Source organism: Branchiostoma belcheri, unplaced genomic scaffold (genome assembly GCF_001625305.1).
Source record: "Branchiostoma belcheri isolate BF01 breed outbred unplaced genomic scaffold, Haploidv18h27 scaffold22, whole genome shotgun sequence".
NCBI lineage: Eukaryota > Metazoa > Chordata > Leptocardii > Amphioxiformes > Branchiostomatidae > Branchiostoma > Branchiostoma belcheri.
Window position 1 is genome coordinate 732,227 of NW_017803713.1, and position 21,401 is coordinate 753,627.

The 21,401-nt window shown below is 40.6% G+C and overlaps 4 protein-coding genes across 4 annotated transcripts in view; all 4 read left to right on the forward strand.

Annotated features, from left to right (window-relative positions):
- LOC109470104 (complement component C1q receptor-like) overlaps positions 1-2,359 on the forward strand; it is a 4,374-nt gene extending 2,015 nt beyond the window's left edge. Inside the window, exons 3-4 of the mRNA XM_019768885.1 lie at positions 1,742-1,864; positions 2,352-2,359. Coding sequence (XP_019624444.1) covers positions 1,742-1,864; positions 2,352-2,359 — 131 coding nt within the window. The remainder of the gene's footprint in view (positions 1-1,741; positions 1,865-2,351) is intronic.
- Positions 2,360-4,934: 2,575 nt separating this feature from the next.
- On the forward strand, positions 4,935-14,182 carry LOC109470105 (cell wall protein DAN4-like). The gene is made up of 11 exons (XM_019768886.1): positions 4,935-4,962; positions 6,459-7,286; positions 7,635-8,216; positions 8,594-8,783; positions 9,023-9,236; positions 9,939-10,104; positions 10,876-10,964; positions 11,323-11,445; positions 11,879-12,070; positions 12,628-12,753; positions 14,123-14,182. The coding sequence occupies exons 1-11, from the start codon at positions 4,935-4,937 to the stop codon at positions 14,180-14,182; spliced, it is 2,598 nt and encodes an 865-aa protein (XP_019624445.1).
- A 40-nt stretch (positions 14,183-14,222) lies between these two features.
- LOC109470106 lies at positions 14,223-16,139 on the forward strand. The gene is made up of 4 exons (XM_019768888.1): positions 14,223-14,232; positions 14,335-14,429; positions 15,081-15,332; positions 15,915-16,139. The coding sequence occupies exons 1-4, from the start codon at positions 14,223-14,225 to the stop codon at positions 16,137-16,139; spliced, it is 582 nt and encodes a 193-aa protein (XP_019624447.1).
- A 474-nt stretch (positions 16,140-16,613) lies between these two features.
- Positions 16,614-21,401, forward strand: part of LOC109470107 (polycystic kidney disease protein 1-like 2) — a gene marked incomplete at its 3' end in the record, with an annotated part of 5,023 nt that continues 235 nt past the window's right edge. Inside the window, exons 1-7 of the mRNA XM_019768889.1 lie at positions 16,614-16,876; positions 17,350-17,543; positions 18,044-18,280; positions 19,237-19,335; positions 19,789-19,967; positions 20,189-20,254; positions 20,655-20,816. Of these exons, the coding sequence (XP_019624448.1) occupies positions 17,403-17,543; positions 18,044-18,280; positions 19,237-19,335; positions 19,789-19,967; positions 20,189-20,254; positions 20,655-20,816 (884 nt within the window). The remainder of the gene's footprint in view (positions 16,877-17,349; positions 17,544-18,043; positions 18,281-19,236; positions 19,336-19,788; positions 19,968-20,188; positions 20,255-20,654; positions 20,817-21,401) is intronic.

Genomic DNA, 21,401 nt, shown 5'->3' on the forward strand with positions numbered 1-21,401 from the left:
CCGAGCTACCAGACAAAGAAATCTGTACATTGTTAGTTAGCAAGGGTTATAGTCGACATGGTAATATTCAAGTAAGTTTGGAAACAGATACATCGGAAAAATACTGCGAAGCATTACAATACTAGTATCTCTATAGTCAAACCAAAAAAACTAAATCATGATCACTTATGACTTCTACTAATAAACATAATTTTTGCAGTAGAAATTTCAAAATTGCACGTCCCCTGCACTTCTAGGCTGAGTTTATAATTTGGCACCCAAAACAAAACGCGCTACAGACGATCGCGCGTGATCAAGTCTTTAGTTTATTATCTTCAGCTATTTCTTTTCGTTCACAACAACGTGTTGTAAATTTTTATCTAACACCCTATCGGCGTCCGTCGGCATGCTTTTTTGATTTACCGATAGTATACGCCAAAATGTATCAAGGGTTCACGCCATTTCTAGCAGAAAATTTACTAAAGCGGAGTGATAATTATTTCTATTGTACATCCATGACCATGCGCTGTAGGGCCATGTACAGAAAACGTTAACGACATGTACTTAGTATAAACTTCAGGAAACTCTTAGACCCCGGCGTTCATATCAAGCTTTGCATATCCTGCTAGATTCTTTAGCGGCGGTCAATCTATATAGCCTGGTGCGGACGCAAAATACTAGTAGTCTGCTATGTAAAGCCACTGACTCGCAAAGTCCCATGGCAATATGTGTAAACAAACACAACAAAACTGCTTATAGATTGCCATACCTATTTTCTTAGGTTGGATACTCCATTGTGACGATAATTAATGACATAATAACCTTTATTGTACATTCATGCCCTATCGGGCTAAGTACAGGTCAACAGATGAAATTGGTAATATACATGTTTGTAGTACAAACAGATCTAAAACTACTAATCTTTCTAATACAGGGGTTCGGTTTCTTCTCGTTTCTTTGTGATGTTGAAAATATAATTTGAGATGGGTTTGTATAGTACAGGATGGTCAAAGCCCATAAGAAAGATAATTTTTTCAATATTAGGCAAGTATTGGAAATATGGGACCGTATTAGTAATATATCTAAAAAGATCATTTCTTTCATTACTATATAAACTACAATAAATAACAAAGTGGGCTTCATCTTCTACTTTGTTTGAGCTACAAAATTGGCAAATCCTTTGCTCCAGAGGTGTGCGGTTGTGCCTTCTTGTTTCGATGCTGAGTTTATGACAGCTGATTCGTAGTTTGGTGATGGTGGTTCTTTGACTTTCGTTTGGGATTTTAAGATAATGTTCTTCATTATAAGTAGATTTGAATAGTCTGTACGAGCGCAGTTTGATCTTTGCGTTTTTGGATTTGTTGTCATCATGAATTTCGCGTAGGAATTTTTGAAAGTAAATGTCTTTAAAACGTTGGTGAATGGAGGAGATGGTTGCGTGCACTTTTGAAGCAATTGATTGGGGAGAATGCCAAACAAAGGCATAATTAGTCAGGACACGAGACGTTTCCAACAGTGGGAATTCCTGGACACTTCGCGTGTCCCATTGTGTGCACAGGTTTCCTACAGTGGACACGCCGGGATGGGACACCCGTGGAAACTTATGTACACGGCTGGGACATGTCAGGTTTCACCAACATGTCCCAGCTTGGAAACTTGTAGAAATTCGGTTTTCCGTCAAGTGATACGTTATTTTAGCTGACTCCATTTGCCTAAAATACAAGTCTGTGTGAATTGAGAAAGGTATTTGCTGTATTTTCAGACATAGACGAGTGCGCCTCAAACAACGGTGGATGTTCCGTGAATTGCAACAACACCATCGGCAGTTTCGAGTGCTACTGCGGAGATGGCTATGTCCTGGATGGAGATGGGGTGTCATGCAATGGTACATATATAAGGCAACAGCAAGTAATTTCTATGAATGACATCAGTGCGTTGATGAATTTTCAACTAATGTTTGTTGAAAATCAGTCATTAGATAAATAATAATAGGAAAAGTACCATTAAGCTGGTACCAATATTTTTTGTCAGTTAACTTAGAAGAATATGTAACCAATTTAATTTTTTTTATTCACACCTAATTGTACGTGAGCCCGTGGAGCCATGGAGCGAGGAATACTGATTTTTTTTTCATTTTTCCACCAAGTGACATCGCGTTGTCATAAACAAGCGGTAGCTAGAATAATGCCGTTACATTATCCTGTCTCTGACAGAGATTTTCACACAATTTCTGCATTTTACAATGAGTTTTATAATACACTGTCATTTATCAGTCGAGTGACTTGTCGTTTTAACCCGTATTTCCGCCGGATTAGCCAATCAGGGACGAGTATTGTTTGTGATTTAATGCAGTTTATGTCTTACCCAATTAGGGGTGTAGCAAATAATAGGTTAGACCAAAGCCATATGCTAACTGTCGAAAACTAAGCACTAAGACTGAGACACTGGCTCTTTCAACAGTTTTAAAAACCACGACCCCTCCACCGACAACTCCTGTTACAACCACTACAACAGCCGCCACCAGCACAGCGGTCTTGTCAACAGCAGGGGCTGCTGTTTCCACTACAACAGGTATCTGGAAAGACCATCTAATGTTGTGAGAGAGTTGTGTCTTTCTTTTATCCATCCTTTATTTATGAGAAGCTCAAGTCAGCCTTCAGACCGCTTGATATTGAAGACACGAGGAAAAAGGTAAGAGTCAGACATCATATAGTAACAAAGTGATAAAGTATAAACTTATATTAATTTTAGGTCAACAAATTTACAGAAAAAATCATACACATGCATGGTAAAAAAATAGATTCACTTACAGTAGAAACTTCCTGGGAGGACAACTGTAGCGTCATTTACCATATTCTGTCAGAGTTTAAAGTGGCAAACTGCCCAAAACTTAACGTTGGGGCAACTGCACGGTCTCTCAAAAGATGGTTCTTAGAGTACCCTCATACAAGTTGCCTAGAACACTGAACTAAGAGATATCCAAAAACATTTATATCGAGTTCCAGGGACATTCTTTGACTTGGATAAAATATTAGTAGAAGGAGTTTTAGGAGCAGTATTATAAGTGGAAAATTCATGTGCATTGTGTCACATAGACGATCCCAGGACGGGTGACAACACTGATTGCAGGGGTCTTAGCACCGTTGCTTACATATTAGTTCTATGTGACTTAGGGTAATTACCACCATGAAAAATTGAAAAATGGAGGTATTGTTTTTGGCGTGTCTGTGTGTCTGTCTGTGTGTGTTCCGCAACTTTGTAGGCGGTATAACTTCATAACGCCTGTATGGATTGTGATGATATTTGGTATGCTGATAAGTCTTAGGAAGACGAAGGTCAATTAAAAGGTCAATTTTGGGCCTCCTGGTGGATGACCTTGGTACTGCAGCAGAACTTCCGGTGTTTGTATCTTTTGTCCTGAACATGCTATGCCTATGGTCTTGACTTTTTGGTGACAGATAGATTTTCCTGTCAGGAATAAGTGGTGTGGATTTGGTCTTCCTAGCAGCTTGTCCCGGAACTGCAGGGGACTTTCTGGTGATATCTTTAAAAGCTAAGAAGTCCAGATAGAAACACCGTATTTTCATTATATTTGGTGTATAGGTAGCTGAGAGAGAGTTGTACGTACTAAAATGCAAATTATGCAAATGTGGACTTAAGTTGCATAATTAAGGAGGAAATTCTATAATTACAGTGTTTTATATAATAGTTCTTTTATACATGTAATCTATTTAATCTGTGGCAGGAGGAACATAACAACAGATACCAATTAAGCTAATGATGACCAAATTTGCATTATGTGAAAATTCTGTGACTCCTTATTGGTGCATGATGGGAATTTTATACCTCTCGACTTGTGTAAGTTAACACCACTATACATATATTATGTTAACGTAGATGTCATTTGCATAATTAATGAGGACATGTCGAGGGAAGTATGACAAAGCAAGCCCATATTTCATGTGGGTATGAGATCTCGGAACTCTTGTTTAACTTGAAAATTGTCAGAGACTTGCTTGTAGTTGTCTTATCTAAAGATCCCTTGACTGGTTTGGGTTCATCTTCAGGTTGTTCGGATAACCACCAAACTTGTCTCTATTGGGCCAGCGTTGGTGAGTGTGTCGCAAACCCCAATTACATGCTGGTGAACTGCCAGTTGAGTTGCGGCGTTTGTAGTACCGATAGAGGTAGGTATTATCCGAGGTAACAACGGTGGTAACCACCCACGCTTTGAAAATCATACAAGGAATAACATCGACGTGTCTACATGTGGGTACCTCTCACTTATCCTCACTATGTCGGATTCAGAATCTTCCCATGACTATCTGGCTCCATTTCTGTCTGTCACCCATCGCTACAGGTTCATTCCATTGTCTTCCCTGTCAGCTATCTAGCTGTTTGATGTTAGGTCATGTGTGTAGTGTGGTCTGAGGCGATTTCTTTGTTTTTTTTAATGACTCGGGTTCTACAGTAAGAGTCTACAAGTGTACTACCTCGTCCTTTTTCCGCCTACAGTGCCCTACAAAACGTAGACTCCTTTGCCGTATTGTTTCAGCAATCGACAGTATATTCTTGTATAGCTCACGTTTTGAGATGTTTTTAAACGTTTATCAGCATTCTAGTGCATGTTAATTTGATCTTCTCTCCAGGGTGTTTGTAAGTATTCAACTCTTTGACCCGGTACGTAGCGACCGCTGGGAATTTTAAAACCCTTTCCTGGCGTAATATTTTCTCGTGACTTACTCCTAAGGGCAATTTAACTTGGGAGGGGCCAGAGACTTGTTTATAGTTGTCTTGTCTAAAGGTTACTTGACTGGTTTGGGTTCTCCTCTAGATTGTTCAGATAACAACCAGAATTGTGGCCATTGGGCAAGCGTTGGTGAGTGTGCCGCCAATCCCAATTACATGCTGGTGTACTGTCGGTTAAGCTGCAACGTCTGTAATGGTAAGTACAGATGAAGGAACCATCGGAGGTGAATCAAGGTAACCATCCATGTTATGTATAGTATTGCATTAACTTTCAGTGAGTAACAGTGAGGTCGTGTGGCGTACGTAACGGTAGAGTGTCCGACTCGGAACGAAGAGGTCCCGAGTTCGAATCCTTCCAAGCCACCGATCTTGGGCCGTTGGGAAAGACACTTTATACTTTAACACGCTTTTTCTCACTTCGCCCAGCTGTAAATGAGTATACTGCAAATAAGTTGAAAAAACTTGAGTGTGCCGTCACCACGTCTTGTCATTACATGTTTTGAGTATTAAAAAATGAGTAACAGTCTATTTTAGAAACCCCAAATACTCGGACCGTAATTTTTCTTTGTCAGCATAATATACAATGGAAATGTTCAATTGAAACGTATTAATTGAATTCTCTACTTGAATAACCATTACTGGTGGAGCCCTTCAGCAACTTATGCAGTAACATAAAGTACCCCAGTCATAATACAATCATTACCTTTATCCATCAACATTGTTACGCAACATAATTACAACAGCATTAACACAATTACCATTTAGATTTTTAAAAAATGCAAATCATGAAAATATCACAACTGTTAATGGAGACGACTTTTAAAGGACATGAAGGAATGGGCAGTCTAGATCTGTAAGGCAACTGATTCCATACTTCTACAGCTCTAGACATGAACGACTTTAAAGGAGTGTATCTCTTGTTTATTTTGAGTATATAGTGGTATTGCCTTGAAGCAATATGTGCGATTCTTTTGATTCTCCTGACTGCTATCATAGTGTGCACTAATCGCCTAGTTTCTTTAAGCTTAAAAAATTCAATCAAAATCATTATTTACAATCATAAATATTTCTATGCTTCTTAATTAAACGGTGAGGTTCCTATCCATGTAAATAAACGATAAGGAAGGAAAAACGATCCTAAAGACGTTTTAACAGCATTGCGAAAGATTAACAATCCAGCAACAATGTAATACTTTATATTATATTTTATTACTAGATCCCAAATATATCGAAGCATCGCAGTTCCTTATCAAGTACCTTAACCTTCAGCCTCCTGGATAACCGGATTTGAGAGTTTCCTTTTACACAACCAATATTCCCCTCACCTTGTTGGCGGTTCAGTGCCTATCAGACACCTTCCTCAGAGCTTCTGACTGGAGTTCTGCTTCTCGACGCTACATGTATATGTAGCCGATGTAGGAGGCCCTTCTGCGGCGTGAACACAATCTCAAATGTTTGTACCCCCCCACCCCCACCCACCCTCACATTACAAACTCAGCAACGTTTAGGATTGTGTTTTGGTTCTGTAAAAGGAATCTATTATATTGAAATAATGTACCAGCCTGATAAAACTATTTTCGGAAACTACTAGATAACCGTTTGACACCAAATTTCACTTGATTACCGAGAAAGGCAGCAGGGATAAGGGCAAGGTTGAATATAACGGTTAGATTTTCGTATTTGTAGTTGTCTAGTCGATCACTTCATACATTAATGCTCAATTTCAACAGCCACACAGTCAACCACGTCACCCACGACAACCCATGTACCAAGTACTACAACACAGGCCAGTACCACGCCAGCAGGGGTCCCAACCACGTCCCCACCACCACCAACTCTTCGACCCAGCACCACAACAGAAGCCAGCACCACGACTGTACTTCGGTCAACAGTGACAACAGCAGGGGCCGCTGTACCAACCACGCCCCCTACAACATCAGCTGTACCAACAACTTCAGAGGCCAGTACAACTGCAGTTAGGTCTACAGCGACGACAGCAGGGGCTGCTGTACCCACCACGTCCCCTACAACGTCAGCTGTACCCACAACTTCAGAGGCCAGTACAACTGCAGTTCGATCTATAGCGACGACAGCAGGGGCTGCTGTACCTACCACGTCTTCACCAACGACCCCTGGACCCAGCATTACAACACAGGCCAACACAACTGCAGTAGGGTCAACAACAGCGACTTCTGTGACGACCACGTCTGCAGCAACGACGCCTGCAACCAACACTACAGCGGAGACCAACACAACTGTAGTTTGGTCAACAGTAGGGGCTGCTGAGTTCAGCACATCTGCACCCAACTCCACAACAGAGCACAACACCACAGTGGCTCTGTTATCAACATCGACTGCCGCACCGATTCCGTCTCTGACAACGACACCTGCAACCAACTCTACAACAGAGAACAACTCCAATTTGGTCCGTTCAACAGTAGGTACTGCTGTACCTAGTGCGTCTCTACTAATGACCCATGCACCAAACACCACAGCAGAGGCCAACACTTCTAGTGTCGTTCGTTCAACAAAAACGGCCTCTGTTTCTACAACGCCAGGTAAGATATTTCAATCTTTAATTTGATTTGATTTATTAGACTGTATAAGACATATGTATATAGACAGGTCAAGTTGTTTTAGGTACCTCATACACAAATTCTGTTAGAACTTAAGTTAAAATATTCAGCAAAATCACCAGGAGTGATTTTAGTACAGTTGAAACTATTGCACTAGTGATGCGGTACTTGGGGTAGATTTACACTACTTCTCCCATCTATGGGTTGAAGGTGTATGCGTCACGGCATGTACAGACAGCGGTAACCGAGTACCAAACAGATACCATGTGCCTAGCTAGTAGGCAGGTTTTCCCGAGCATTAAACTGTAATTTTCCTTTCTCTTTTGACAGATATTGATGAGTGCATGACGGGAGCTCATGTGTGCCTCCGCGACGAACTCTGCTTCAACAGGGAGGGATCGTACGCCTGCGCCTCGTGCTACCCCGACATAGCCCTGGTGGGAGGAGGGGCCAACTCTTCGGCTCCTGTCGACATCAAACGGAGGGTGCCTTTTACTGTGCAATCTACCGTAACAGTGGACTGTGACGTAGCCTATTCATTCCTCTTTAACTGGTCTTTGTACGCGATGGATGGTGGCCTTCCCTCCGTAAAAATTCCCCTTCCGGAGAATGTTGAAACTGCCGGATCTGAACTCACCTTAACGAAGAACGTTCTGCCGTACGGGAAGGTTGCCATCCGGCTGGAGGTCACGGTGGAGGAGACTTTGTCTGGACTCCGTGTCGTGACGTCAGCTGAGCAGTGGGTGAATGTCTTATCTTCGGCACTGGTGGCTGACATTGCCGGTGGCTCAGCAAAGTCACTCGCACGTGGCTCCGACATTGTCCTCGACGGTTCGTTTTCTACAGACCCGGACGCCATGGTGACAGACGCGGCAGACTTCACTTATAACTGGACCTGTGTAACAGAAATGGGTTAGTAACACAACAAGAAAACATATATTTTGACTTAACTAACTTAATTTAACTTAATTTTAACTAACGTTTCTACGTTTACAATGCACCCTTATCGTCACTTTGTTTCAGAATGCTGATCGTTGGAAAGCTTTAAAAAATAAATTACCACCAGTCTTACTAAAATAATTCATATTGAATAAATAATGTTCATGGATAGAATATTTTAATTGTATATTCTTGCCCAGATGGACTAAGTGCACATTTGACCATATGTCGTGTAGAAGACATAAAACATAATATTGAAAATTGCAATATGGAAAAGCTGCATTCTAACGCTAACTACTAATAGTCAGCATTTGCCAGTAACACTATTTGGTGATCTATCAATTTCACAGGAACTTCGTGCGACGACCTGTTTAGCGATGGAGGAACCAACCAGTCATATGTTATCTCTTCTGAGGGCGTCGAAACAAGTGCAGGCCGGTTGATTGTGCATCTTAGCGTGTGGTTCCCTGGCAGATCCCCTGGAACGACGTTTCAAATCTTAGAGATTTTCCCTGTCGGATCTCCATCTCTATACATCAGGTGACATTTTATTTTATTATGTTGTGCAGATAGGAAATCAATTTGTATAGAGTCTGTTGTATGTATTTTTCATTTCAACAAATACCTACTACATATTGGATCGAAAATGTCAGATTAACTCCGTAATTGCGTAAGTAAATAACAAAAACCTGAGCAGTAGTTTGTTTGGTTACACCAATTGTGAAGGTAAACATTATGCATTATACAAAAGTTACCTTTGGAGTTCTTTTTCATTTCAGGTGCTTCAGCAACTGTAACAGGAAAATCAACCCATCTGAGAAGCTCGTTCTGGTGGCGGAGTGTACAAACTGTGAGGAGAACAAACTGGTCAGTTACAACTGGACATTACAGGAAGTTCCGGACGGGTTTGGCAGGTCCGATTTAAACTGGAACACCGAGAGCACCACGGGAAGGAACCTACCGGATGTCGTCATCAAACCCGAAGTCTTTACGGTAAAACTCGCAATTAACATTCTAAATAACGCACGTACCTACTCGTTCATTCGAAAGTAATTTCATCATGTTGGTACTCATGCAGTACTATATCTCACCTGCTTACATATGGATAAGAAAGTCAACCCCAGTGAACTGGGACGAGGGGGATACAAACTTAGTCACATTTGGGATTGTGTTCTCGCCACAAAAGAGACACCTACATCGGCTATATATAGCGATGCGATGCAGAACTCCACTTGCAAGCTCTGGGAAAGGTTTCTGACAGACATCGAAACGTAAGCAGAGGAGATACAGTGCGAGTACAGGATGTGTACACTGTCACCTTCATCATAATAATAACAACGACCAATCACTTCACAACGTAATCTCGCGAGAGTTACGGTAACAGACACTGACCGCGCCCGCATCCACACGAAACATTTACTGATACGTGACGTGAGCAATTAATCAATTATATCGTCCACCATCCCTATTAAGTGATGGCTGAGGTGCTTTGATATATATGGCCTCCTTACTGCCTCTCGCGAGATCACGTTGTGAAGTGATTAATTATCCTGATGAAGGTGACAGTGGTCGCTGGAAATTTGATCTCTGTATAATTTGTGTGTTGGAATAAAGTTCAACTCTTTACTATGATTACTACTAACACGGATGGACTTTCATAATAAAGGTAACAATCGTCCTTGCCCATGTATGTAGGCTTTAGGGGACTATACATTAAGAGTGAAGATGACGCTTCTTGACGGTCGTCATGGGTTTGCTGAGTACAGTTTTGTACCGAACGAACCACCTGTGGTCGGAAGCTGCACAGTCAGTCCGGAAAACGGCACGGCCATGGTGACAGAGTTCATCATCACTTGTACGGGTACGTAACCACATTTATTATTAACATGAATATGTTTCTAGTATTAGTATGTATTTTTGTACTTGTAATACGAGCAATTGCCAGTACTTTTTTATGAACAAATTCTAGAGCCCACTTTCCTAATTAGCAGTCCACCATACTATATTATAAACCTAAGAGATAGGGGAATTCTTTTTACACAACCAAAGAGTCTCACCTCGCTGACGTTTCGGTGTCTGTCAGACACCTTCTTCAGAGCTTCTGACTGGAGTACTGCATCTCGCCGCTATATGTAGCCGATGTAGGTGGCGCTTTTGCGGCGAGAACACTATCCAAAACGTGGCTTAGCTTGTACGCCCCCTCGTCCCGGTTCATTACAGGGGCTGACTTTCGGATCCAAACTGCCTCCTTGATCCAGCGGGTTCTTCTATTGTCTTCTCTGTCTATAACTTTCGCCCCCTCCCAGTCAATTACGCAGTTGTAGTACTCCAGTCAGAAGCTCTGAAGAAGGTGTCTGACAGACACCGAAACGTCAGCGAGGTGAGACTCTTTGGTTGTGTAAAAAGAATTCCCCTATCTCTTAAGTTTTACCAACCTGATGAAACTATTTTCGGATATATTATAAACCCTAAGGCAACACAATGCAGCACATAACATAACAAGATTCTACAGCTAGCTATGGCAAGAGAGCTTCATACATTCAATTAGTTGATACATTGTAATTTAAATTTGTCACAATTAATATCGAGGAGCGTGTATTCCCACTTGTTCTTGTACTCACTTATTTTGCAGGTTTCTCTGACTCAGACGAGCCTCTGACTTACACCTTCCTCTTCAACACGGACGCTGCTTCTGAATTCACTCCGCTGTACACAGGAACGGTATGTCATTTTGGAGTGGTTCCGTGGACTTGCCCATTGCTATCTTTATTGGTGGCTGAACGTATTATTTCTTTACATCTATTTCTTATCTTGCTAATAAGACATTTGGGTAGCTACAACAGCTACATTAGCTGATTTCATGGAGGCCTAATACATACGAAAACTAATATGAAAACTAATGCAGTATCTTGACATTAAGATTAAATCTATATATGTTTATGTATATAGTATATATTGATTCTAAATATATGAAAGATAAGCAGTCGTTTTATCATACAATTATGCTATACAATACTGAAATGCAGTTTGTATGTATTAAAATGCAGGAAATTTTAATGTATTTTTTTTTTCTTCATAGGATCCAACAACTCCATCGCAGCTGTTTCCAGTGGGCCAAGAGTCCCGTGGCTTTGTCGTAAGAATCCGCGTTGAAGTGTCAGACTCCTTCGGGGCAACATCACATGTCGAGACTTCTGTCAAGGTAAGGTATATGGCAAATACATAACAAAGCTTTTACTCAATCATCGGAACATAGTTCCGCCCACAGAACAGGCATCATTAGTACGCTTTGCAAATAATGCAGTTCATTATATAGAGCAGGGAAAGTCATATTCCTTATAGAATTAGACAAACTATGCATTATAACTTTCATATGTTCATATAGATACGTGTACACAGTAAATCAAATTTTTCTGTAACATACATGTAAATGTAGAATGATATCTCTACGATTTTTTACTTCTACTTTATACATGACCTGTACTTAGCCTTTAGGAGCATAAATGTGCACTAAAGGTATTTTATTTATTCTTTATTACTTTGCAGTTCCATTTGAAAAGTAGACACAAACAATAAAACCTCACTATAACGCAGCTCACTGTAAATGTAACGTAAAAATATCTTCTATGTTGTAGGTCGTGGCACTTCCATCAGAACAGTCCACAGCCGTAGCCACGCAGCTCGTGGTTGGGGAGAACAGTCCTCTAACCCAGCTGGTGCGGGAAGGAGACGCCAAGTCCTTGGTGCAGATGTCCAACAGCGTCACGTCTGTCTTAAACACGGTCCCGACTAACGCGTCGGCCGAGACACGGAGGGCAGCCACTGAGGTGTGGATCATAATCACACTTCTAAAGAACGTTCCACAGCTCTGAAATTGAAGATGGATTTTACGTTGTTATCCACTACGCCTCATACGACGCCACTGATTCTGTAATATACATTTAAATGTAGATGATATAATTTTTGCTTCTGCATTATACATGATCCGGAAATGCCCTATAGCTGGATATGATGTTTTTGGGAAACAAGCTTTTTATGTTTTTTTAATCAAGGACAATAAATTTCAAGAACCTCGATACTACAGGTGGATTTAGATATTTCTTCAAATGTAGTAACTCACTCATCACAAACAAAAAAGGTATATCTATATAATATATTCCTTTGTTATTAGAAAGAACTAGTAAAATTCACGAGCTCCCCTTTATCAAAGCTCACGTTCGCGCCCTTATTGTTTTACTGATTAATAAATGAGTAGGATGTTTTGTTTTTTACTGCACTATGTTCGATATTTTTTGCAATACATTGTATGAATGTGGTTTAATTGATTACCCTTTCTTAAATATCCATAAATATTTCATTTTGAAACTGTTTTTATATCATACAGGCCAGAGAGGCTGTGGTAGCTGCATTGACGACCATCAAACCTACCAGCGTGTCGTCTGTGAACCTTGTAGCGAGCGCGCTGGGCTCGGCCACAAGCGGAGGGGACGACGTGTCAGCGGATGCACAGGTAAAAAAGACCTGTCTTCAAGTCGTCAAGACTTTTTGGCAATCTTGCAGATTTACTCGGTCGTCTTGTCAACCTTAATAATACGTCAAATAATGCTAAACTGCACTTTATTCTTAGAGGCTCCAAATTGTTACCCTCTATGTACAACTTAAAACGATGAAACTCACTCAGATTTACATTGAGATACCAAGCGCTTCTAGCTCTGCTTGACTGTTTCTAACAGTCCAAATACTAAGTACGTGTTAATGAGCCAAAATTCTCCTCCTAGCTCTGATTGGCGGGATATAGGAGGCTACCACGTCATCTTATCTTTCAAATAATTTCGTTAGCATTTAATTTCACATTTTAATGGTGGTGGGACTACGGCGCACATATATGTCAACTTTGTGTATTTTATGTACACATGTGTATGTCAACTTTATTACCTTCGCCAAGAAGGTTATGTTTTCAGGGGCGTTCGTGTATGTGTGTGTGTGTGTGTGTGTGTGTGTGTGTGTGTGTCTGTCAACACGATAACTTGAGAAGGCCTTGATGGATTGTCTTGATACTTGGTAGGTGGGTAGGTCTTGATGAAACCTCAAAATGATTAGATTTTGGACCCCCTAGCGGCTTGTAATGGTACTGCAGCTGAACTTCCGGTTTTGATATCTCAAGATCCAGACATGCTAGGGTGACGAAATTTGGATGGTAGGTAGCTCTTGTGCTGGGGAAGAAGTGACGTGAGTTAAGGCCCCCTAGCAGCTTGCTCTAGAACTGCAGGAGGGTTTAAAGGACAAATGTTTAAAAGAGGATAACTCAAGAACCCATTGATGGATCATCGTGATTTTTGGTATGTAGGTAGCTTAAGTGATGCTTGACAAAATGATATTACAATTATGCGAATATTGATGTAATTTGCATAATTAATGAGGAAATTCTATAAATCAGCTGCATTCCATGATAGAAAGTTCAAGCTTGTAACATATGTTATTAAGAACGAGAGAAACACAGGCAAATATTGATTATGCAAATGAAGACTTAATTTGCATAATTAATGAGAAAATGTTATAATTGCGTAGTGGTAACTGCCTGGAATTTCATACATGGGGTGTTTGAAAGTTAAGTGAAGGTGAACATAATTAAACATAACTTATTCAAATAAGGACCACATTTACATAATTTATGAGAAAATGGCATTCTTTGTTAAGATAAGACTGTCTTTTGGTGGAGAATATGATCAACAGACTGATATAATTCATGCAATTGAGGATCCTATTTGCATAATCAGGGTGATTAGTATATTTCTTATTCATAAAGGCTAACATCATTTGGCGAAGGTATGAGATCGTGGAACTCTAGTTTGTGAAATAATTTCTTTCTCAATTTCTAGGTTGCCACCGCAAGGTCCTTAAAGAACATGGGGGGAATTTCTGCAAAGCTTACCTCTTGAGGAATTGGAGATAACTCAAGTAGAAAAGACATCTTCCGTTATGTTCGCAGGTAAGATATGAACCACAGATTCTTCCTAATTGATAACGAATATCGAAATTCTTCCGTCTAGATCTAAGCTACACGTAACATTTCGTTTCTTTACTTCCGCAGCTGTTGTTAACGTACTAGCGAGCTCGTCGAAATCATCAGGCCAGGGCATCGACACTGCAGAGGGAAACACTACTGACACTAACAACCTTGCAAAGGTAACGGTGCCTTTTCAACTGCACACTTACTCTAACATGGGGTTACCATTTGTTTTGTGTGCAATTTATCCTTGTGTAACTATGTACAATGTAGTAATGAAAAATATGTGTGACCTTTTACAGCGCTATAATATCTAAGTCCCTAGATGGTGACCAAATCACTATTGACACGTGGTAAGGAAAGTTATGGTAAAACTAAAATCATTATACTGGAAAACAACTTTAAACAAAATGTAATTGATTCTGAATCTCATACAGTTGGAACAAACTGTCAGGATGCCACTATACCCCAATGGATGACATAAATTTATGTAAAATACTATGTTCGTTTATTTCCTTGTTTATATACAGTTTGCAAATAAAAACAACAATATGTGCGGGCAACATGTATTCTTAATTTAGAAGAAACGAATGTTACGAAAATGAATCATACAAAACAGACTAAGTAGCTACCTAATTTATTGGTAAAGCAGGGCAATCAAAAAACAATATAATAATAACAAGAAGAAGAACAAGAAAAAATCTAAAGTTATTATGTATAAGACAAATATAAGCATAAATGCCAAATGATAACTCAAATCAAATAATCATAACATATGAAAGCAAGAAAAACAAACAAAATAAAATGTCTGTCTCTTTACTGTGCTTAAGGCGAAAGAGGCAGTGGATGGCATCATTGGTGTCATCGACTCTCTGAGCGAACTGGTGATCAGCCGGAAACGACCGGACGCCGAGCCGACAGTGATCAGCCAGGGTCCCTTCCAGATCGCCCTGCAGAGGCAGAGCTGTCGGGACACGGGACCCCAGATAGTCCGGCCCACGGGACAGAGCGACACTTGGTTCCGGATTCCGGGATTCTCAACTCTCTTTGGACAATCTTGTGGACAATCTATTTCCATGGAGGTGACACTTTACGTCATTATACATTTTTTCAAAGAAATCCACCAGGATTATTATTAGAGCAAACATATATGAAATAATTCAATTCTATAGCATTTTTTTTTTATTCCAACATTTCATGACTGGACATGGTGACGGCACTCTCAAGTTACATCAACTTATTTCATACCGTCACCAACGCAGAGGACAAATATTGAACAGGACAATACTCATTTTTACTATAGAATTTGTAAATAGACGACTTGGTAACATCGTTTTCAAGCTAAAACTAATCACATTACTCCATAGTTTTAGCCATAAGCTGGCCTGGATTGAGCTTGTCAATGTTTAGGATCAACAGAAAAGTCAACGCGTAATTTTTCTCTGAAAATATCGTATATAGAGCCGTGTCTCAATGTGCTGCAGTTAGTACCAGATACGGTTCTAGATAGCCTCCTCGTATCCAAGAACGTAGATATGCCCTTGTAACGGTGTCGGATAAAAGTGGACTATGCAAAACTATGGTTCTGGATAAAGCATGGTTCTGGAAACAACACCAGCAAATGTTTAACATGGCGTAACTAAGTACATTTCTGGACACCACAGAACTACGAAACATCCCTCAATCCGTACTTCTACGCCAACAACTCAGACAAGATCAAGTCACCCGTGGCGTCACTGAAGTTCAGAAGTGATTCAGGTCCGGTAGAGGTCAATGACCTGCAGGTTCCTATTGACGTCATGATGCCGCAGAAACCAGGTACTGTGGTGGTGCAGACAGAGCGTGGGGAGACCACACCGACTGGACAGGACGTCATGTCGGTGAGATAATACTTTTATTACTGCAGTACCTGTATCTACATTCACTGTAACGGCCCGGACTAAGACATCTTACGAGCGTCGTACGACCTTGCATGAAATGCATTCGTAGGAGAGCCCTGCATGAAGAATTTCGCTGTCATTACAAATCTTCTCGGTAGTTTGTTCTTTCAAAGTGTGCTTGAAAATTCCACGGTATTACAATCGTCCGACGAATGTGACCATGACGTACGTTATTTCTGCAACTCTCATGGTAATTTTCTTCAACACTAATATTAACCCTATCTATACTGGGCTTTTTGGGATCCGCAGGAACATTTTAGGAAAAGTCACCAAGTTGGGTGACCCTAGCGCAAGCCGTTCGGATGCTATCTGACAATAAAAGTTGGCGTGGACACTTTTAGCACCCCCTTGTCTAGATAGGGTTAAGGCTCACATGCGACCAGCGACATGTATATAAACTAAGAACATGTATTTTCAGGTGCATAACTTCACCATTACTGAAGGTGCCGGCTCTGTTCATGTCACCGTCACACCTGACGTGGAAGGAATACCTGTCCGTTTGTTCCTCGGTATCAACAGCGCCCCCTCCCGACAGGTATTTCGCAAGGCAACGTCTGTGCCATCGGCAGTCGGTTCGTTGTACTCCATTCCATTAGGAAACAACTCTTACCTTCGACCGGATCCTTTCCAATGGCTGTTGTCCGCTAGTGACTTGGAACTGACCGGATCCGAGCGACTTTTTCTTGGTAAAGACCCCTTTAGCCTACCTTTGTTAACCAAGCAGCGCTGCAAAAGTACAAACTTTATCATTGCCTGGCAAGCATTTAGGATACAAGATAAATGTTAACATTGGAAATAACATTTGATATATCTTTCTGGTGGTAACAATATATATAGTCAATCACTGTATTTCTATTAGCTTTCTTTCCTAGGTACCTTTGCAAGCCTCACCCCACTCCCATAGTACTGTAATAATCATGTATTGATATGCGCATACATAGTAACCTTGGCCCGTCGTGTACTCATTATTATATTACATCTAAAAGATACTGTTATTAAGGGTTATCCAACGAAAAAAAAGACATTTTTTTTAAAATCTGATCACAAGATTTTTTTTCTGATCACGTATAAGCAGCTTTGTGATTATGGCATGATCTTCATATCTTTCCTACCACCTCCCACAGGAGAGATAACATATGGGTTTCTTGTTTATTTTAAGGCGTGGATCACGAGCCTTTTACAAATGACATCGATACTAACGATGACACAGTGATGTGGGGTGACCTGTCAGAAGCTTTGGAACTGGGATATGGTGGAGTAAACTTCACCTTGAACTACACTCTCAAGATCTTCACTTCTACCTGTCTTTTCTTCGACAACGATCAACAACTGTGGAGCACTGAGGGATGTCAGGTATGTATGTGGTTCTAGTCATCAACAATCTAGGATTCAAAATATCCGATGTATAATGTTCACAACAATTTCATATATCTTATTAACAGAAATGTTACCATTAAAGTTACACATTGCAGCAAATCCACCACGAGATGCAGCTGCGAACACAAAAAACGTGCCCCAAAACAACACCTACCCACGAAAAGATATCTCCCTCCCCGAAGATAAAAATCTAAGAACAACCGGACCAGCAGAAAAACCCGGTATAAAACACGTCTTCTGCCAGCTGAAAGAGGTTATGAGGAACAGCCCATTTGATTGACAAACGTAATTAAGTTTTCACATAGTAGGCCTGTAGTCACCAGGGCCAACAAGGAGGTCACGTGGCCATTATAGAAAATACCTTTAGTCACCATCCATCAGTTACTGACGGTGATGGGTAAGTTTTGTTTTTTCAACTGATTTCCTTAATTTTTTTTAATTGATTTTCTTATTGTTTATTTCTTTTATTTCTCTAGGTTGGTTCATTGACGACCACTTCATTGACCCACTGCCTGTGTGACCACCTCACCGCGTTCGGCTCCGACTTCCAGTTCTTCGTGGCGCCGAACTCCCTGAACATTCTGGAGGCCCTGGAAGGGTTTACAAACATCATGGAGAACCCGTCGGTTGTCATCACCATCGGAGTCCTGTTTGGACTTTATCTTCTGATTGTCATATGGGCAAGATGGGAAGACAAAAAAGACGAACTAAAGGTAAAGCACATTCTTGATAAGCTGAACTAAAAAGAATAAATGAGTAAAATAATAAGCTCAAAGGAAAGGAAATAATGAAGTGCTTCCCGATAATTTAGCTCACGAAAATTAAAGACAGTCAAACCGGCCCGATAGGACACTTGTCTAGGGTGGACACCTGTCAAAAGGGGACACATTAGAACAGTCACATTCATGTTTACATAGTTTAGACCCTGTCCCAGGAGGACAACTGTCTTCCCAACCAGAGGACACTTTTTTTGCAGGATCCAAAAGTTGCAGTGTTGAGACACCAAAGGTTGCAGTGTTGAGACACCAAATGTTGCGGTGTTGAGACACTAAAAGTTGCGGTGTTGAGACACCAAAGTTACGGTGTTGAGACACCAAAGTTGCGGTGTTGAGACAACAAAGTTGCGGTGTTGAGACACCAAAGTTGCGGTGTTGAGACACCAAAGTTGCGGTGTTGAAAGACTAGGTTGCGGTGTTGAAACATTGGGGTGTTACCATTTGCCCGTGTCGGCCACGGTACATAGGACAATATTGATTGACAGCAGCCCAGCGAGCCCAGAATTCTAGAAACAATATTTTCTGATATAATGTACGAATACTGGCAGAACATGTGTGAAGTACTTTATAATGCCCACCATTTTGTCCAAAGGACATTTTGGCTCCGTCTCTTGAGTGTCCTCTACCGACATGTTCGAAGCCCTGGCCCAGAGCAGCGTGCAACTCGCAATGTGCAGCGTGGGGTGCTTTATAATATTTGCATTGTTAAAATCTACAAACAAACACTAACAGGATCACGATAGAGTATACATTTTGATGATCCTAGCTTAGTTCGTTATGGTTAGAGTAGAACAATATACCTGAGCTAACTAATTCTTTTGGTTGCGGAATTATTTTACTGTACTCAAAGCTAGGGTTTCTATGCATACATCATTTTCTTTTTCTTATTGCAGGTGGGTGCAACGGTGTTGAAAGGGTCAAGTAAAAGCGGCCATACGTACGAGGTCATGGTGTACACTGGAACCCGGGCCAACGCTGGAACCAGTGCAGAGGTAGGGCATGGGTATTCATTGCAATGATCTGAACGTAGTATCAATTTAAACATTGTCGCAGTCAGTCGCCAAAAGTAAAAGCAAATACAAAATAAGACAGTATATCAACTCGGAGTACATCACTCGTGGATATCGTTAAAAATATGACGACCAGAATCTGTGCGACTAGAATTGTTTGCGATTCTACTATATATAGTAAGTACAAAGCCCTGGCCGATTTGTTTTTCTGTACATTGGGATATTGGCTTAAAAGACAAAGCGTTTCATGTTACTTTAGATCAATGGTTGATCAGTCAGATTCAAGATTTACAAATAGGACCACCCTTACACAATTTAACATCTTGTTCGTGATCTCTGTCGACACAGACTAAGATCGAAATCTGTACTTGAAGGATCTGCTATTCTTCATGATTGTATTTGCTACTCTGATATCTGTATTTCCATGCCCCGTAGGTGTTCCTGGTGCTAAGAGGAGAGTTGGGTCAGTCTGTTCCGTATGTGTTGGAAGACAAAACCCGCATCACGTTCAAGCAAGGCGCTGTAGACACATTTGTGGTGACGTCAGCCTTTCAACTGGGTCCAATATATGCCATCCATATTTGGCACAATAACATCGGCCCTGACCCGTCCTGGTAAGAGTTTTCTTTCGCCAAGTTATAATATTTCATATTGAATATTTTGGCTGTATGGCTTTTGATCTATAGAGCAATGGTTCTGTAGTTATTCTATATTATGATGAGCTGAGAAAGTATCAAATTTCAATTTGGTCTCTGAAAGGCCTTAAAATTGGTTTAAATAAACTTATTTTCGTACATATTGTCAGTTTCCAATGATCATGTCATGAATGAAATAGGTACCTTGACCAAGTCATCATTACTGACGTCCAAGATGGTGATAAGCACACCTTCCTGAGCAAAAGGTGGGTTCGCTATTTCATTTGGTTTTAGCCTAGAATTCACGAAACCACATTTTCTCTTCTGTAACATAATTTATTGTTCAATCAAGCTTGCAGTCCTCGTCGGACAAAACGACAGATCATATACAAGATTATCAAAATCTGTCGACATCAGCAATAGCAGGGGCAACACATCGACCAGCGTTCAGCGGTAGCGTTCGAACGAGTTTTGCAATATTTGCAGAGGATTTCACAATACACGGCTTGATTCGTATATTGTGCAACAAAAATCAATACATTATATTTTAATCATATATGTCTTTACTTATTAGCCTTGCATCTCTTGCGTCTGTTTCCAGTGTAAATTTTTTTATATAACGATCTCTTTGGTGACCTTGTTTTCCATGGTGTAATAATATATCAGCTGGCTGGCAGTAGAAGAGGGAGACGGGAAAGTGGACCGGGTGCTGTATAAGGCAAGTTACGACGATCTGGTCCGCTTCGGTCGTCTTTTCTCCACCAAAACGTCCAAGGACTTCCGTGATGAACATCTGTGGTTTTCTGTGATTGGTCGACCAGCAACAAGGTAGGAGTTCATTCATCATGAACCTTCAAGTTGGTTGACGTACATAGCTATGAATACTGCTACTTCTACTACTACAACTGCACAATTACTACTACTACAACTGCTATTACTACTACTATTACTACTACTAGTACTACTACTACTATTACTACTACTAATACTACTACTACTACTACTACAATTGTACAGTTACTACAATACCACTACTACCGCTACTATATTATGTACTACACCTGTATAGTTACTACTACTAATACTACTACTTCTACTACTACCACTACATATTACTACAACAAATTGGAGGCTTATATGCTTTTATAAACAATCGTTGATTGACCTATCCTAGTAATTTGTAACAATATGTTCATAACTGTATGCTGTATATGCTCGTATAACGTACAAAGGATATGAAGATTCTTTTGGAGATGAGGTATAGCAGCTTGCATAAGTGTATCCAGAACTGTTAGGGCAATTATAATTTCCTCTCTCTCTCTCTCTCTCTCTCTCTCTCTCTCTCTCTCTCTCTCTCTCTCTCTCTCTCTCGTCGTACGTACTAGCTCAGCTAGTGAGGCGGAACGCTGAAGT

Bases quoted from the DNA above. Each gene is read 5' to 3' on its own strand.
- LOC109470105 (XM_019768886.1), top strand. From the start codon at position 4,935: ATGAAGGAACCATCGGAGGTGAATCAAG. The intron at 12,071-12,627 runs GTGTGGATCATA...TATATCATACAG, and splicing joins CACGGAGGGCAGCCACTGAG to GCCAGAGAGGCTGTGGTAGC. The intron at 12,754-14,122 runs GTAAAAAAGACC...CTCAATTTCTAG, and splicing joins ACGTGTCAGCGGATGCACAG to GTTGCCACCGCAAGGTCCTT.
- LOC109470106 (XM_019768888.1), top strand. The intron at 14,430-15,080 runs GTAACGGTGCCT...ACTGTGCTTAAG, and splicing joins ACACTAACAACCTTGCAAAG to GCGAAAGAGGCAGTGGATGG. The intron at 15,333-15,914 runs GTGACACTTTAC...TGGACACCACAG, and splicing joins GACAATCTATTTCCATGGAG to AACTACGAAACATCCCTCAA.